Source organism: Candoia aspera, chromosome 7, assembly GCF_035149785.1.
Source record: "Candoia aspera isolate rCanAsp1 chromosome 7, rCanAsp1.hap2, whole genome shotgun sequence".
In the NCBI taxonomy this organism is placed as follows: Eukaryota; Metazoa; Chordata; class Lepidosauria; order Squamata; family Boidae; genus Candoia; species Candoia aspera.
In genome coordinates, this window is record NC_086159.1 from 2,654,983 (window position 1) to 2,673,061 (window position 18,079).

The 18,079-nt window shown below is 43.0% G+C and overlaps 2 protein-coding genes and 1 long non-coding RNA gene across 6 annotated transcripts in view; 2 read left to right on the forward strand and 1 right to left on the reverse strand.

The window, feature by feature from the left end:
• Positions 1-66: 66 nt before the first annotated feature.
• On the forward strand, positions 67-4,301 carry ETFRF1 (electron transfer flavoprotein regulatory factor 1). The gene is made up of 3 exons (XM_063308650.1): positions 67-83; positions 3,550-3,646; positions 3,855-4,301. The coding sequence occupies exons 2-3, from the start codon at positions 3,602-3,604 to the stop codon at positions 4,062-4,064; spliced, it is 255 nt and encodes an 84-aa protein (XP_063164720.1). The 5' UTR covers positions 67-83; positions 3,550-3,601; the 3' UTR covers positions 4,065-4,301.
• Positions 4,302-11,547: 7,246 nt separating this feature from the next.
• The window catches only part of KRAS (KRAS proto-oncogene, GTPase), a 30,572-nt gene continuing 24,040 nt past the window's right edge, over positions 11,548-18,079 (reverse strand). The window contains exons 4-6 of one of the 4 annotated variants that reach the window (XM_063308914.1): positions 15,963-16,078; position 15,235; positions 11,548-11,758 (exon numbers count right to left, since the gene is read on the reverse strand). In XM_063308914.1, the coding sequence (XP_063164984.1) occupies positions 11,642-11,758; position 15,235; positions 15,963-16,078 (234 nt within the window). In that variant the 3' untranslated portion in view covers positions 11,548-11,641. Of the gene's footprint in view, positions 11,759-15,234; positions 15,236-15,954; positions 16,079-18,079 lie in introns of all 4 variants that reach the window. The other 3 variants (XM_063308911.1, XM_063308913.1, XM_063308912.1) reach the window with 3 other exon arrangements.
• On the forward strand, positions 16,765-17,836 carry LOC134501265 (uncharacterized). Its single transcript, XR_010068333.1, has 2 exons — positions 16,765-17,387; positions 17,488-17,836. It is a non-coding gene; the product is annotated as an uncharacterized LOC134501265 (long non-coding RNA).

Here is an 18,079-nt window from a genome sequence, read left to right on the forward strand (position 1 = left end):
GGGTCGTCCGGCCCCGCCCCGAGGAGCTCGTGCGCAGGCGCAGGGGCCGCCGCGCGCCCTCGGCTCCGCAGGCGGCTGGGCAGGTGGGTGCGCGCGGGCCGCGGGTTTCTCCTCCCCCCCCCGGGGATTGGGCGGGCGGGCGCGTTCCCCCCGGGCTGGGGGCCTCCCAGCCTCCGGGGAGCTTGGCTTATGGGCGGGCGGGCTGCAGCCGTAGCCGTAGCCAGCAGCCGTCTAGATATGCGGCAGTACTACAGCCCCCATCATCCACAGGCCAGCCCGGCTAGCCCTGCTGAGTGCTGAATAGCAAGTCTCTGGTTAAGGCCCCGGAAATCACTTGGGTTCGGTGTGGGCGCAGGAGCTCGACGCATCCGCGGCACGCCTTTCTCCCTACAACAACCCTGTGGGGTTGGCTGGGGAAACAGAAGGACGGGGCCAAAATCCGCCGCCCCCCCGCCCCGCGGCTGTGGAGGGACTCGAACCTGAGTCCGCCCGCTCTCAGTCCAGCCCCGCCGCCGCCGCCGCCCTACCCTGGCTGGGGCCGGCCGCCTCTCTTTCCTGGAGCTTTTATGCCTTTCCCAGCCAGTTCTTCCTCCTTCCTTCCGCCGAGCTGCGGCTGCTCTCCTCTGCAGATTTATCTCTTATTTGCCCACTCTTACCTATTTATTTTTATTTATTTATTTTATTATTCAAATTTTGCTACCCCCCATCTCCCCCAAAAGAGGGACTCTGGGCGGTTTACAGTAAAATTAAAATGACAACAAACAATTAAAATCTTATAAAATAAAACGATTTACAGATATAAAATACAATAGAAATAAGTGTCAAATCCAAGAGGCCAAAAAATTCTAATCAGGTGGGAGCGGCTCTAAGGCACCAGCCAATCCTTCCCGCCCATTTATTTATATTCCCCAATATTTATTTATTAATCCAATTTATCACCGCCCATCTCCCCGGCTAAGGGACTCTGGGCGGTTCACAATAAAATCGGCTTGGGCAAAACTCTTGAGTTCTTGGGCAAAACCCTTGCCCAAGAAGATCCTTTTCTTGTGAACCTCGGCTCTGCTATTTCCACCTCTGCCTCTTTGACGTAGGTTCTTACTCTCACTAGTCTGCTCGGTGACCTACGGCAGCTGTTTAGTTTTTCCAGTTGCCCCTTGGATTCATGTCCCCAGCCTTCCCATCCAGCTCCTGGAAAACACTGGCGTTTAGTACCAACCACCACTGCCCCGAGTGCGGCGAGTCGGGCGGCATATCAATTTAATACATTATTATACATGTAATAAATTATTATTATTATCATTGGTCCATAGAGCTGGGTGTCATAAGGCTGGAACGTGGGTTCTTTTTTTTTCCATACCAGTGAATCCAGTTTTGAAATCCCCCGACTGACAGACTGGGTTCAAGAGGGAGTGGATTATCTCGGTATCTGACTATGTCACCCACACCCACACCCACACCCACCCCATAGTCTCTACCTGTCCCCACAGCCTGACACATCAACAAGTTCTGAGTCCCGCTGATTAAACAGTGTCACCTGGTGGGATCCTGGAGGTGGGCTTTCTCTGTCACGATGCCTGTGGGGCACAATTCCCCCAAGATCCATAGGCCTCTCCCTCCTGGCCTTAATGGCTCTGGGGTAGCCAGTGATGGACCCCCTTCTGTGATACTCTGATTTGTTTGTTTTTTTTGATGATTGTTGTTTTTTCCCTGAACTTTTGATGATTTTTTTGGTGCGTTTTTGCTGTGTCTTGGTGTATTTTCTAAGCTGCAGGAGTTGTAGCAGATTGGGGCAGTTTATATATTTCATAAACAAATGTTCAACCCAAAATGGGATGCAATAAAATTAATGTGCTAACAGTAGGAATAACGATGATAATGTTAAGACACAAATCACTGAAGTCAGTACTCTGTTGGTTAAACCGTGCTCTTCATTTGGACCAGTGGGTTTAATGATTTTTTAAGACGTATTTATTTGCCCGAATTCATCCCTTTTTTTACTTGGGACTAAGTAATTGAAAACAACCTCTACTCAGTCGTCCTCTCATACTAAATTTAGACAAGAATGTAGTGAACCTGGTAACAGAGTAAAGGAAATAAACATCTGACTTTCTCGACAATAATCTGCTTTTTCTGCTCCCATGAAAAATTCAGGTTAGCAGGTATCAGTTGACATTTGACTCTTAATAAATTGAAGATATATGCTTATAGCAGCAAGAATAAATTTTGCATTGGAAGAAAGACACAATTCTGACCATATCTGATTGGAAATTCAAACTTGGAGAATACGTAGCACTGGCAAAACTAACAGTATATATATATATATATATATATATATATATATGTATGTATGTATGTATGTATGTATGTATGTATGTATGTATTTATTATTCACATTTTACACAACAGAAAATTAAATTTAAGCAAGAATGGTTCTGTACATAGAATAAAGCACACAGCACGGCAAATAGAATCATCTGCAGATTGGTTTTTAAGGGGGCCTAAATGCTTATATATATTGCAAATTAGCAGAGGTATAAAAGTGGGGGAGTCAGAAACTCAACAGCTTCTTTTTTTTTCCTTCCCCCCAGTTCTTTTTTACTGTTTTTAATTTTATTTTTTAGTATTTCCAAAGTGCTAAATTGTTTTTTTTCCCATTTATTTCTCTTTTATTAACAGGTGCAAAAATACATCCATCCATATTCATAAATATATGTTTATTCATATACGCCATGTAACAACAAGATGGAAATTTTAATAACAAGTAATTTAGCTTAAGACTGAAACTTCAATTGTAAAACAAATCCCTTGATGTATGCTCTTCCTTCATTTTTTTCATTTCATTATATATTCTTTATATTTTGGAAGAAAAGTCAAATAATTGTAACATTAATATCTGAAACTATAATTAATATTGATGGAATATCCCTTCTTTCTTATCTATGTTTAGTACTCTAAGGCAGCTAAGAGTCTAAGTATATAAATACCGTTGTATCAAAATAACATATTGTACCAAAACTGAGAAGATGGAGGAATAGATGGTCCATATGGCTAAGTTGAATAATAGGTTAAAGGACTGAGCTAGTTCTGTAATAACACTTTATGAATATACTTTTAGTTTCTACAAACGTCACTCATTTATTCATTATTCTATACTTTCCTGATTTTATTCGCACTGCTATATTTTTGACAGTACTTTATCATACAAAATTAACATATCATACCCTTTGGTTGTTATACTTACCAATAAAATATAAATAATAATAAACGGAGGGAAACTTCCCAAAAGAAGGCAATAAAGTATCTCTTCTGTACTGTTGCTAAGAAAACTGTGTAGTGTCCGTGAAGCCACCAGGGATGAAAGAAGGCTATTTTTAATTAACTAAAGTGAAATGCTACTCAATGCTTTAAGCACGGTGGTGGAGAAACAGGCTGGTGTAGACACTGAAAGAAGTTAATTGGATCTGAGAGGGTGATTCTTGCCAATCAATAAGTAATGGACAGCTGTTCAGATCTCATTATGCAGCTAATATTAAAACGATTGTTCCTCAGGTAAATATGCCAGTCTACAAGACTAAAACAGGCGTACATCTCAACTGTCAGCATGGCCAACCCTCTCAGATATGAAGTATTGAATCTTTACAAAAAAGTAAGTTCTAAGGAGTAACCCAGCCTTCTCCCGCTGGGTGACCTCTGGATGTGTTGGACTTCCATTCCTATAATCCCCAGCCAGATCGGAGTTGATGTCCAACAATTTGAAGGGTACCTGGGTAGGGCCGGCAGAGTAACTGGACATACGTAAAAGCTTGTGTGATTTGCTGAATGTATAATGCTCAACATTTTGTTGTGTTTTGCAGCTACTGTATCTCGGAAAGGAATACCCCAAAGGGGCTGGCTACTTCCGAACCCGACTCAAGGCAGCTTTCCTAAAAAACAAGGAAGTGAAGGATCCCGAAGAAATAAAAAAACTGATTGCCCGAGGGGAGTTTGTCATCAAAGAACTGGAGGCGTTGTATTTCCTGCGGAAATACAGAGCTTTGAAACAACGTTACTATGAGGACAGTTGACCACCAATCGGCCGTAAAGTCTGAAAGGCATGTGTAGCCCGTAGGTTAAATCGGTGCTTCTCAAACTTGGCAACTTTGTGATGTGTGGATTTCAACTCCCAGAATTCCCCACTCCACATGCTGGCTGGGGAATTCTGGGAGTTGAAGTCCACACATCATAAGGCTGCCAAGGTTGAGAAACACTGGGTTAAATTGTCATTGATCAGCCTGTAATAGCAATAAAATCGGTTGAATGATGTATGCATTCATTCATTCATTCATTCACTCATTCTGCAGAAACTCAGTGGTTGAAAGCTAGGGCAGTCTGATGTAATCACCAGTCTGCCCTAGCTTTGGGCAGGTAATCAGGGTGGGTGATGGCCATTAATTTAGATAGATTTAAAACCATTAAAAGAAGGATAGATCGATTTAAAACTAGATTTAGGATTGGAGAACTAATGGTACTTATGGAAGCTAATTAGCCCCAGCATCCCAGGCAGCATGGCTTCAGTGCCATCTCCTGGGCGTTAACTGTGGATGAGGGCCTTCACCGTCTTGTCTGTCTGTGAACTTTGAAAGCATCTGGCTGGCCTACAAGTGACACAGAATGCTGGAGAACAGTCATAGGCCCAGCCTCAGGCTATTTTTTTCTTTTTTTTTAATATTCCCATAATTAGTTTCCTTCAGGAGTTCATCAGTGATGTTCTCCAATTTGTGTCCTCCGATCACTGATGTATTTCAGAAGTTGGTGGCAGGGTCTGCAAATGCTTATTGGACCCTGAACACCTCACCTCACCCTGTAACCTTTTGTTACATGTCCATCTACATCTGTCAACAGGAAATAGTTTTTTCCTCCTAAACTAGACCGATTCAGCTGGATTAACAAAGGCATGATGAATAGTCCCTGATACAATTTTCAGTGTAATAAGTAATGGCTCAGATCTTCCACCTGTGAGTTATTACAAATGCATAAACGGTGCGTAGTTGGTAGTCCTTTTTATCTTCCCTCCAAATTGGCTGTTGGCATTGTTTGAAAATGAAGTTCTGTGAAAGCTTGTCTCGGAGTGGGCTGCATGAGACTGTAAATAACATGATATTCTGTGTCCATCTTTAAAAGATCGATACCACTTGGTCAGCTTAAGCTGACATGCCTGCTATCTTGTTTAAAAAAAATTTTAAAAAATAGTCCCTCAATAGCGTGTAACTTGTGTCATTCAAGAGTTCCTGATCTAGCAATAATTGTGAGAATAGCTTTGGACACAGCTGCACCCATCTATTACTGCTTTATTGTTCATGGAGGCATTGTTTCGCCGAATAAGTATTGGGCATGAGGACTAGTCTCCTGTAAGATTATTGCTTTCTTTACCCTTGTGTTAATTGATGGAAGGCCCACTTCGAATCTCTACACTGCTGCTGGTATGCATGGGGGTAAGGCTAAGATTGATCTTAACAAATTTACTGAAACCCCAAATTGGGGGGGGGCCTGTATCAACCGAGAGATGCTTTCCCCCTGGAAGATCTTAAGTGCAGGCTGCACTAACCATCGTTTTGAGGAGCAGCACGGCTTTTGATGGTCTCAGGGCCGTTCTTGTTGATGCTGTGTTCTTCATGATAGTATTTCACTCAACTGAATACCCAAGCACTTAAACGTCCTCACTTGTTCTATCTCCTTACCATCTGGAGTCCATGTTTGTCTCCTTAGTCTTAGCAAATGCTACCACCTTGGTTTTGGAATGATTTATCTGTAATTACTCTTTTCTAGAGTAAGCGCCATTCTGACAGGATTCTTCTCATTCCAATTAATATTGATATAAATGAGTACCATTTATTTTCTATCCCACCTTTATCATCTTTATAAATAACTCAAGGTGGGGAACATACCTAGTAGTCCTTCCTCCTCCTGTTTTCCCAACAACATCCCTGTGAGGTGGGTTGGGCTGAGAGAGAGGGCCTGGCCCAAGGTCACCCAGCCAGCTTTAGTGCCTAAGGCGGGACTAGAACTCACAGCCGCCTGGTTTCTAGCCTGTTGCCTTAACCACTAGAACAACATGCTATCTGTTTACAGTAAGATAGGCACCTTTCTACTTCCAATTGATGGGGCATAAAAGAGATTATTAAGCTACAATGTTGTTTATATAAAAATTAAAGAGGAAGGGAGCCAGTATACACCCTGGCAGACTCCTTTTGTGGCTTTAATCTCCTTTGTTAGGAAGCCGCTCAGACTTATCCATACCTGCATGTAAATATCTTCATATAATTTATATATTAGGTACAGTAATCTAGATCAGTAGCTAAAAACTGCAACTATAATTTACCTCTTGCTCTATGGTCACAACATGACTTTTTTCTATCATCTATCCTGTCGAGTCATCAAAACCATAAATCATAAGTTCATTTGTTTCACGCAAAAAGTCCATAAGGGGTTTCCCGTCAGCAATAAACGTGGGTATGGTCTTTTCTCTGACCAAAGAAGTCAGTTTAGCCATCTCAGCAAGTTCCACCATCTTAAGAGTTTTTGCTTCTGAGGGAAGAAGAAACGGAGAAAGACACACAAACGCTTTTCCTTTTTATTAAGTACAATGACAGCAATATTGTTTGTGACAAGTAGTTTTCATAGCACTTCACAGCCCATGCTGCTAATAAAACTTCTGCAAAGATTTAAGTGAACAGTGGTTGTTCTTCAAACGCTTATGCCAGTGACCGACATCCCGAGGTCACGTGACCAAAATAAAATGAAGACAAAACCTTGACATCATTCAGTTGTTCTGCCTCCAAACAAACAAACAAAAACACAATGTACAAAACATGTATGTTTTAGTTTATACTATACAAAAATAGTTAAAATATATTCTAGGTAAACACACCGCATTTTAAGAAATAGTAAGAAATTTGGCATTTGAGATAGAGAAGAGTTGGGCGAGACACAGATTTCATTTGCAAAGGGAAACCACAACAGTGGAATTAAATTATTAAGGTTAATCAGGTTTAGGAGAGATCCAGCAAAGACTGAAAGTGGGCGTTCGTTTCAATACAGGTGGCCCTCACTTAACAACCATTCGTTTAGTGATGGTTTGGACTTAGAATGGTGCTGGAGAAAAAAAAAGACTTATGACCAGTTCTCACACTTAAGACTGTCGCAGTGTCCATGCAATCACATGATCACGATTTGGGCACTTGGCAACCGGTTTGCATTTAAGACCGTCACAGCATCCTATGGTCACATGATCGCCATTTCTGACCTTTCCAGCTGGCTTCTGGCAAGCAAAATCAATGGGGAACCATATGATTCGCTTAACGACCATGCGGTTCGCTTAAAGCCCACAGTAATTTGCTTAATGATTGCCACAAGGTGATAAAATCGAGTCAGATTCGCTTAATGACTGCTTCGCTTTGCAACCAAAATTCCAGTCCCAAATGTGGTTGTTAAGCGAGGACTACTTTTATTGTCTGTTACTATGAAATCAATATGAAACTTTTACCACTTTAGACTTCGTGAATTTATCTCCACATATACATTCCTTCCATACTAACCCCCCTTTCCTCAAATTGGTTATTTCCCCCCCAAAATTAATGAGTATTGCTGTATCTGTGCTACAGATCCAAATGTAAAACACAAAAATGAACCCACCAAAGTTTGTTGCTTAGCTTGCATTTCTCTGTGCCAGCTTTGGAGATGGTAAACTCACCACCCAGTGAGTTTTCCTTCATATTTTCATACACTGAGAAAGAATGCCTTGTGGTAATCATAATACCATTTCAAATTGTATGGAACAATGGAGTTAAAACCAGGCACAGGTAAAGTATAAACGGCATTTGGATACTGGGCCTCTCGGCAATGTGTTTGATGCTCCATTGAGAATGAGGGCTGAAGTAGAAAGGATCCAGAATCTGCTTGATTCAGTGATACTTAAACTAAGTGGGCGTTTGTTAAGTTTCATGCGTAAAACATAGAACGTTTAAAAGGAATTTGAAGTAAAGCATAAGGCATTAATATCTGCTACATGGAAAACAGAGAGATTTGGACTTTTCTACAGTGCCTTTACATGCATTTATTTGCTGGCTGACTGCCCTTCCACAACAGTTAACAATTAATTAATTAACCAATTAAACCCAAAGGCACCCTGCACTCCCAACATTTAAACTGCAGCTTAAAAAGATTGAGGCACCATAATAAAAGTGTTTCCATTCCCAGCACTTGTCAGTCTGGATGCATCAGGACCAGCGAGCTGTTGCATCAACTGGAATAATCTGTCGCCAGCTTAACAATACAGTACATGAATGCAATCAGATCTGTGGGAATCCTATTTCACCTGCACATCTATCTTGGCAGATGTATAGAATGTATAATCAAACAGCTGCCTGCCAGAACCAGTTCATAACCAGATGACTTCCATGCAACTCCTGTTGAAGGCCGCTCCTTCCTTATCTAAGCTAGCTTCAGGCTGGCTGCATTCCCACAGCGCGGTTGACTGACTGATCCTAGTACAGGCATACCTCGTTTTATTGCCCTTTGCAGACATTGCAGGTACTTTTTCAAACTGAAGGTTAATGGCAATCCTCGAGCAAGTTATCGGCACCATTTTTTCCAACAGCAAAAAGCCCAGATGATGATTGGCATTTTTTTAGCGATAAAGTATTTTTTAATTAAGGTACGTACAGTGTTTTTTTAGACATAATGTTATTTCAGACTTGATAAAATACAGCAATGTTTCTCAACCATGGCAGCTTGAAGATGCGTGGACTCCAACTCCATGCATCTTCAAGCTGCCACGGTTGAGAAACACCGGACTACAGTATAGAGTAAGCGTGACTTTTATACGCACTGGGAAACCAAAACATTTGTGTGACTCACTTTATTGCGATACTTGCTCTATTGCAGTGGCCTGGAACCCAACCCACAACATCTCCGAGGTGTGCCTGTACATCTCTTCACACAATACAACATAAACAGGTAGGGAAATGTTTCCGATTCAATTCTAAGATGGTTTGGAGCAGGCAAGGGCATATAAATAACAACTTTTCGTACAGCTGACTGACAAATCAGCCAACCATCTTCTTGATCAGCTTCTAAACCCAGCCACTGCCTTGTTCACACTCCACAAATCAAACTTACGTGAACAGAAATAAAAGCAGAGGTTGGGCAAATGGAAGCGGTCCCACCAGATCCCTTTCTCAATGGCATTTTAGAGATGACCTTTCTTATCGCAAACGATTCATGTTAAATGACAGCGTGCTACGCTGGCTTTCAATGCCTACAGAAGGACTCCAATCTAGTGGGGCGACATCCCTCTTTTGAAAGAAAAAAAGCTTTGCAGCCGAAAATAGCAAGTATCGGTTGCAGTAGTGACTTTAACATAAAGATATCCAATATTTTGGAAACGGAGAAGTAATATATTGGGCCAAACTGCATTCCCTCCCAATCGTTAAAAAGTGAAAATGTTTTTAGTAGTTAAAAAAGTGGGGGGGAGGGGAGAGCATTATCCATTATCTGTGGATGGAGATGAGGTCAAGACACACAATTGGACACCCAAAATATATGATGTGGCTGAAACTCAAAGGCTGCAGAAAAGTATTTGTACCTTGGACATACAAATGATGTGGTGGCAGTGCAAAAAAAAAAAAAGCGGCCTTTAGCTTCACAGGCTAACCCATTTCTATACTATAAAAGGCCTTTCCTTCATTAACAAAAGGATGAATGGAGGGAAGCAGCAGAATTCTCGAAATAAACAGCAGTCCAATAACAGGATAAGCCCAAATTCCTGCAGGTATTAATTTTTGCGGAATGCCCAGATCATAAATATATGGCTCCCAGGCCTTATGACTGCCCCCACCCTCCATGTTTGTTGTCTCAGCCGACTTCACTTTCTTTGTTTTAAAAGATTTCCCCCCCCCCCCCAAACATAAAGAAATGGGAAGCTGGTAAAGCAAAGCACCAGCGTCCAGCATCACAAATGCTTCCACGGTGCCGTGTTCCATCAGCCCCTGAAATAATCCTGAAACGGTAAGGGCCAGGGATGCTTAACCTGATGTTCAGTTTGTTTCTGGTTTCACACCCATGCAATGAATGACGAACTAGCTTCACGGGCTGGACTCTCACAACGCATCCACAAAGGAAAATCTCCTTTCCCTCAATTATACCAGATTGTAGGCCATCATCCACGTTCTGAAATGCTGCTCACTTGGAGTCCTTAACCCCTATACCTCCACCCCAAGGCTTTCTCTCCATCTATTTAGGTGGCCTTGGCCATGGGAACAACTAAAATCTCACAAATGCTGCATTTCAAAAATACCTCTTCCCAAACACACAAAGGGCACATTCATGCAACATGCTCCCCTTCATCACCATGCTAACCCACTTTGTGGTTCACGCAGCGCACTAAATAATAAACTAGCCACGTGGGCAAGACAGGCCCAACAGACTCAGCTACAAATGCCAAACTGTTCACATTAATCGACTTAGGCTGTGGTCGCCAACGCAAATGGCTTATGCGTCCTGGGTGAACACGATCGCGTCTTCTCTTCCTCCCGGTACCCAGTAAAGCTACTCTTCCCTGCTACTCCCACCTTCCACTGCAGGTCTGGTGGGTGCTGGAATAAGGAAGGAGATGCACTTTTAAAACTTCACATACTTTACAAGGGCGGAAAAGCGCTGCCGTTGGAATAGCATGCACGTCACAGGAATGGGATTTTCACAGTGTATACGGTCTTAGGGGAGAGGGAGTTAGTAGAGACTGTGGGGCTGTAAGATGTCGCCTCGTGACATCTTCATGCAAGGTGCAAATTCTGTAGTTTGCATCAGTCACAGATGTGCAATGATGTCATGGAGTGCATGAGGTCAGCGTGGCTTCCACCTAATGCCTGTGGAGGCGGTTCAGTTTGGGTTCTGAGATGCATTAAGTCTTTCCTATGACTTACACACCTCTTTTACACTCTTTTACTTGGCAGGCAGGAAACTGTACCTGTTTTTGGAAGACTGCCACCCCGTTTCAGGGCCACGATTTCAGAAGACGGGGGGTCCACCGAATGGGACGGAGGTGCTCTAAACCTCAAAGGAACATTTTATTCTGAGTGGAATGGCGAGCCTGCCATCCTGGGTGAGAGAAATTCCTCAGTTCATCCTTCCCACTCCCGGAGCAAAGGAACGTAACGCATAAAACTGAGCCGCACAAAAGCAAAGCCTTTATCTGCTACCACAGCCAAGGTCCCAGCCCCATCTAGCTCTACGGCTGGTCCTCAAAGGTGTGGAGGAGTCTCAACTTTCTGAGAAAAAGCCAAACAAAACACAGACAAGCCGTAAGACGTTAGAAGACCGCGTGCACCAGAAGACTCTGAGGAACGCCTCTCGGGAGTTTCTGTTTGCTTCACAAGCACCGCTACGTGGGAGAACCAGCCCTCCAGCATTACCAGCGCTGACTTTCCACCGTCAACGAAAGCAAGCGACGTGAAAGTACGACTGGCAGGTTCAGAAAACAACGCGGCGGAGGAAAAAGTAATGTTAAAAACGTTTGTTCTAATAATTTAGTGTGAATGGTACAAAAACGAGTCATGTTTACTGAAGGGCCCCTGAAGGACAAGGGATCGACAACATTTTTTTTTTTTTACATGATTACACATTTTGTCTTCGACTTCTTTTTCTTCTTTTTGCCATTTTTGCTCATCTTCTCTTTGTGCTTTCGGATTTCTCGAACTAATGTGTAGAAGGCGTCGTCTACACCCTGCAAAGAGAAGACAGCACTCTTAGCGCCAAGCGATCACGGATCGGCTACAGTTCCTGCACCCCGAAGTTTTAGCAAGTTTGCACCCTCTGCTTCCTCCGTGAAGCTCAGTCTTGCTGGCTGAGTTTTGCAGTCTTGTTCAAGTTCTCCTGAGGAAACTGAGAGACAATTCATTTTACAGAGCAGCTCACCCAGCCCGGTGCTACCTCAGTGGCTTGGACTATCGCTTGCAAAATGCCTTGTCAGCCTGCCATAAAGTGAGAACGGTCATTGTATGTACAATTCTTCGGAGAGCAACTGGCTCGCTAGGCAAGGATCACGGGGACAGAAAGGGTCTCAGGACAGCCAATTCAAGGCTGTGATCTGTTGGCTGAAACTGCAAGCAGGCTGGTTGAAGGGCTACGGGTGTTACGGTCCAACCTCTTTGAGGAGCACCGGGATGGAGGGAGGTGGAGAAGACAGGCCACCTGCTCTTAGATCAGAGCATCACACAAAAGAGGAACCAATTGGGGCAGCGTCTGTAGGACGGACAATGAACAGTGATAGATCAAGTAAGGCTATGAAATGAAAACCAAAGCAACAGCAAAAGTCAAACACACAACTAAAGCAGAAAGTCTACAATACCTGGTTTAGTCTTGCACTGTATCCATCCAACTTTCCCAGTAAGACTTTTCCGTTACAATTGTTCCCTGAACTAGGCCCACAAGGCTATCTTTTTAACACTTCTCCATCCCAGGGTCCTATTCTTCTTCCCCTCCCTCCCTCCCTCCTTCATTCCTTCATCTCATTCATCTTGTTAATTCACTACTAGGCTATTTGAACAAAACTCACCCTCCATTCCCTTAATTTGTATTAAGGAATTGTGCTTGTGTGTTTTGATCCACTTGTCCACGGCAAGCCCGTTCTTCAGGCTCAACAACCACCTCCTTCTACTCCATCTGATCGTACAATCTCAAGAAGCGGGTTGAGCCAAACCACTTCCACACCAAGGTCTCTCCTAGCTATCTCCATCATCCCAGTGTCTTCTTTCTGCATTTATTCCTACAGTATTTCCAGTTTCCCAGAACTGGCCTGATCAGATCTGAACTCAAAGGGGGGATCTAGCTGCCTTATCCAATGATGGAAACGGCAGCAATCTTTCTAGAAAAGGCCTCCTTCAGCACCTCCCAAGAACCTCATCTGCCTTCCTTGCCAATTCACCTAATATACTATTGCAATACAACCCTTTACAAGTTTACTTAGCAAAAAGATTCGTCTCTTTAAAGAAGGGCATGCTGTAACAATACCTTGCATCTCTGCCCAAGATTAATTCTTATGAGGGTCAATGGGTCTACCCGGAAAACTAGGTATAAGCAACAACCCTGTGGACACTTATTTAGGTGTCAATCCCATTAGAACTAGAGTGTCCCCAGTACCGGTCCAACACCTTCACTATGATTGTTACATGCTGGCTTTCAATACAGGTAGTCCTCAACTCACAACCACTTGTTTAGCGACCGTACAAAGTTACCACGGTGGTGAAAGAAGTGACTTATGACCGTCGCAGCGTCCCCACAGCCACATGATCAAAATTCGGGGCTTGGCAACGAGCATGTATTTACAATGCTTGCAGCATCCCGGGGTCACACGATCGCCATTTGCAACCTTCCCAGCTGGCTTTTGGCAAGCAAAATCAGTGGGGAACCATGTGATTCACTTAACAACTGCATGGTACATTCAACGACCACATGGTTCACTTAACGACCATAGTGATTTGCTTAACAACTGCCACAAAAATGTCATGAAATTGGATGCGGTCAGATGATGCCTCACTTAATGACCGCACCGCTTAATGAGGAATTTTCCAGTCCCTATTATGGTTTAAGTCGAGGGCTACTTGTAAGGCTTATTGCTGAAGAAGCAAGTGTAAAACAGCACATCTTGGCTGAATTCCACAAAACGCACCCCCAGATCCATTAAAAAACCTGATGGTTTCGTTCAAACAATATATTACACTTGGTTGAGGTTTGGTAGCTTAGCATGTTGTGTGGACCCCGCCCATCAGGTAATTTATGATTCAGTGTATTATAAAAACCCAGAAACTGGGTCACTCCAACAAGCCAGTGAAGTGTGTCATGTGAACCCAACTGTTATGTACAACAGCAGCAACAAGAAGCTAGGATGAGATGTAGAGTTTATGGGTATGCATTTCTTAGATATTTTTCCCTTCTAAAAGAGAGAGGGGAAAAACGGCATGGCTCTATAAGATACAGCAAAACTAGGAACAAAGGATCCCATTGTTTAATGAATCCAGTACGCCAATAATCCCATCATTTAATATAATCCAGTAAGTATTTCCAACTTTTATTCAAACATAGTATCAAAAAACTGACGCTTACATGTCAGGACAAGGATGGTGAAATATAATTTTCTTTAGTTGACTCTTTGCATAAAACTTAAGTAAGACTCAGGTTCTGGCCCTGTACCTGATGGATGGACCACCCCCCAAGGTACCTGCTCCGCTCTCCAACTCATTCTCCCTGGTGCCATTTTCCCCCATATATTTTACTTTCTCCCCAAACTACTGTCTGTGACTTCATTTCAGTGACTGGGATATCCCTGTGGCGAATTACGGGTGCTCCAACTGGGTGGTGCAACTCTATTTGTGGAGGTGATGCTGAAAGATGCAGAACCTGATCTGCAACATCTTTCCTCACTTTTTCCTTTGATTTCAAGCTAAAAGGATGTGCAGGCAGGAAATCCACAGCTGTGGCTTTCCCCTGCCTTCTGAGGCTCTTTTGGACAACATGCCTTCAGAGAGGTGCAGCTGTGAATGCCACCACCTTTCTTTTGAATCTCCATAGCTGTGGGGCTGCACATGGAGTTACAGTACTACAGTTAAACAACTTGATCCTGCAGCGTGAAAGGAGAAGAAATGGAAACGATGGGTTTCTCCTGGGAAAATAAATTGAAGTCTTAACTTCCTGCACAATTCTTGCGTTTTTAAAGCAATCTAAAACTCAGCATGATCTACTACCACTTCTCTTGCAATTCCAGTACTGTAAACAGCATACAGGTAGCCCTCGTTTAGTGACCACAATTGGGACTGACAACTCAGTCGTTAAGTGAAGCAGTCACTAAGTGAAACTGTGACTGTGCTTACAAACTTACTTCAGCTTTCCTTTGCTTTTGAGACCTGTGAAGGTCATATATGCGAGGATTGTTTGTAAAGTTACTTTTTCATCACTGCCATAACTTCAAATGGTCACTGTATGAGGCAGTTGCTAAATAAGACTACCTGTACACATTTGCTAGCAAAATAAATGGTACGTTGGGCACTGCTTTAGACACCTGCCTGGACAAGGATCCAACCAGAACTCAGCTGCTGAGACTAGACAACCAGAACACAGCACAAACAAAAAAAGCAATCAGGAATCAGCACTCCAAAAATGTGGTTAGGAAAAAGACAATATTTACATTTATAGGAGACTGGAAACCCTTTATGGACTTCTTTGTGTAAAAAAGAAAAAAATGAACTTATGATCTATGGTTTTGATGATTAGACAGGAGAGATTATACAAAGAAGAGAGTCATGATATAATTTTAGAGAGCTCAATTTATAGTTGTACTTATAACTGCTGTAAAGAAGATTGGAGGCCACCTCTTTATATATTTCTATCTTTTTTTTTCCTATTTCCCTTCTACTTTTTTCTTTCTGCACTTTTCTCCCTTTCTTTTCTCCCTTTCTCATTCTTCTTTTTTTGTTCTACTTTAGTTTGTATTAGTTATTATTAAAACTTTCAATTAAAAAAACACACACACACTATATATACAGTGTGTGTGTGTGTGTGTGTGTGTGTATGAATATGAATCAGAGCTCCAAAAATGACCAAATCAGAAGCCAGCATGGACAAAGGACCAATCAGGAACCAGTACCACCACAATAACCAATCAGGATCGGACCCAGAGAACCAATCAGAGACCAGCCCTCACCAACCTGCCCCAGTTGGAAACCAGCTCAGCTGGAACTGAAAGCTTTGCATAGCAAAACTTGAAAAGGATCCAGTCAGCTGGTACTTACTTACAATCATTCTGAAATTAGGGGAATCATCAGAGAGAAGTTGCAAGTTAGATTTGATTTGTACGGGTGATCACACTCTTTTCTCCAGTCAAACGCTTAGGGTTTTTTTTCCCCCTTAAACAAAAATGAAACTTACCAGGTTACATTAAAAGGCATTTTTTAATTTTCACGCACCCAGGAGTCTTTTCTTCTGTGCTGACCTTTCTCAATCTGTACTGCCGAATCTCTCGCACCAAGGTATAGAAAGCATCTTCCACTCTCTGTGTTGTAAGACACAACTCCTTTAGAGTCGGTTTCTGTGAAGCAGGGTCTTGCCCAAGAGTCAGGAGGAAGGGGAACTGGCGGCTAGGCGCTGGAGAAAAGTAGGGGAGGGGGTCTCCGGCCTTTCCTGGTGGAAATCTTAGGGTACAACCCTGCATTCATCATGGCTAGGGGCAAAATGTATCAATTTTCCAAGCAGCAATCTTCCCTACATTAGAATCCTTCAGACATCTACAGAACATCAAGTTCTACAGGTTTGAGCTTAGCATCGCATGTCACGCCACTGTGTCATTAATTTCATTTGAGTTTGGGGTGCTTGGAGTGAACTCGGCCAATACAATTTGTTCAGCACGGTGCATGGTTCAGAGCAGTGTGGAAACTCAGGCACCTCGGCTGTTTCAAGGATGAAAGCCAGCCACGGCTTGCAGCCACAAGTGAATCCAGCCAGATTCACTATTTATTTGCCTGTGTCCAGTGTCCAGAGACAGTGACGATTTAGGAGATAAATCAAGTGGTCTTAAACCTTTTCCACTTCAGGAGTCAGTTCAGCATCAAATCAAAATTTAATTGTATTTTATACTGTTCTATTGTGAACCGCCCAGGGTCCCCCGAGTGGGGGAGATGGGCGGTAATAAAAATATGATAAATAAAAAAATAAAAAACCATTAGACAAGGGTCTCTGGTCCATACCAAATATTCTGGGCAAATTTCTACTCAGCCTGGGCCCTTCACCTCAACACTGTGTGGCCCCAGAAAACACCTTCTTCCTCACAGCTTAACGCTTTAGAGAAAGGGGAAACTGCTATCTGTCTGCTATCTCCCCTCTTCATTTCATCTGAAAAAAATCTCAGAAAACCTTTGGAAAGGCCCCAAGCTAAGCTCCTGTAGACATTCCATCACAAAGCGCCAAACGGTTTCCGTAAATATTGTCACGGCAGAGACACCCTGATTGAACCTCTTCGGTCACCATCACGATGCCACGTGCATTCCAGATCGTGACACCCTTTTGAAACCTCCCGTAAGAAACTGGGGACATGGTTAATTCTGCTGGCTATGGATCAATTCAGCTGGCCGTTTGCCGCTATCCCAATGCCCGAAGAGAGGAGATGTGATTCTTTCAGCAGTGCAGATAGATCAAGAAAGAGATCCCGTTCTTGACATGGCCACCACCGTGGAGGAAAGCTAAGCGACCACTGGAGAATCACCCACTGGGGCAAAGCCCTTCACCACGAGGAGGAGAAAGAGGAAGATCTGGAGAAAGGCCTTTAAAGAGCCACCCACCACAGGAAGGCATTTAAGGAGTATTAGGTGTGTTCCCTGCTTTGAGTTATTTATAAAGATAATAAAGGCAGGATTAAAAAAAAAATCTAAAAAAAAATAAGAGTTGAAACTTTGCTTATCTTTGCAGGAAATGCTCAAGTAACTACACAGTGATAGGTCAGTAGCAATGTAGCCTATATTTACATACACACACATCCCTGAAGTAATGCCATCTGACGGGACCTAGGAGGCACGCTTTTTCCACTGCAGCATTGCTCTCTGGACCGATCTTCCCCCGACACACACAACGTATGGTTGGCCCCAACTCTGTTGGCTTTTAGGAAGGCATTAAAAACTTGGTTCTTTCCCCAGCATTGGGACCAGGATGATAGGAATTCCGAGGTGAGGTGAGGTATTGTGGCATATTGTGGGTTCCTGATTGCCTATGAAGTGTAGTTGTTGTGATTTTGAATGTAATTATATTTGTTTCTTTTTGATGTATATGCTGCCCAGAGTCACCACATTTGTCTGCACTGGGCCACCATATAGATCTCTCAAATCTCATGAGTAAGCAACCAAGGATTTCTGACTGCCAAGAACTCACTCACCGCAGAACCCATGGGGATGATTCCAATTACACTGCTAAAATGAACATTTGAAAAGGCCTGGAGTTAGCCACAGAACACGATTCTGTGCAGAGTAAGAGCTTGTGATCAGAACATGGTCTGAGGCTGAGAATT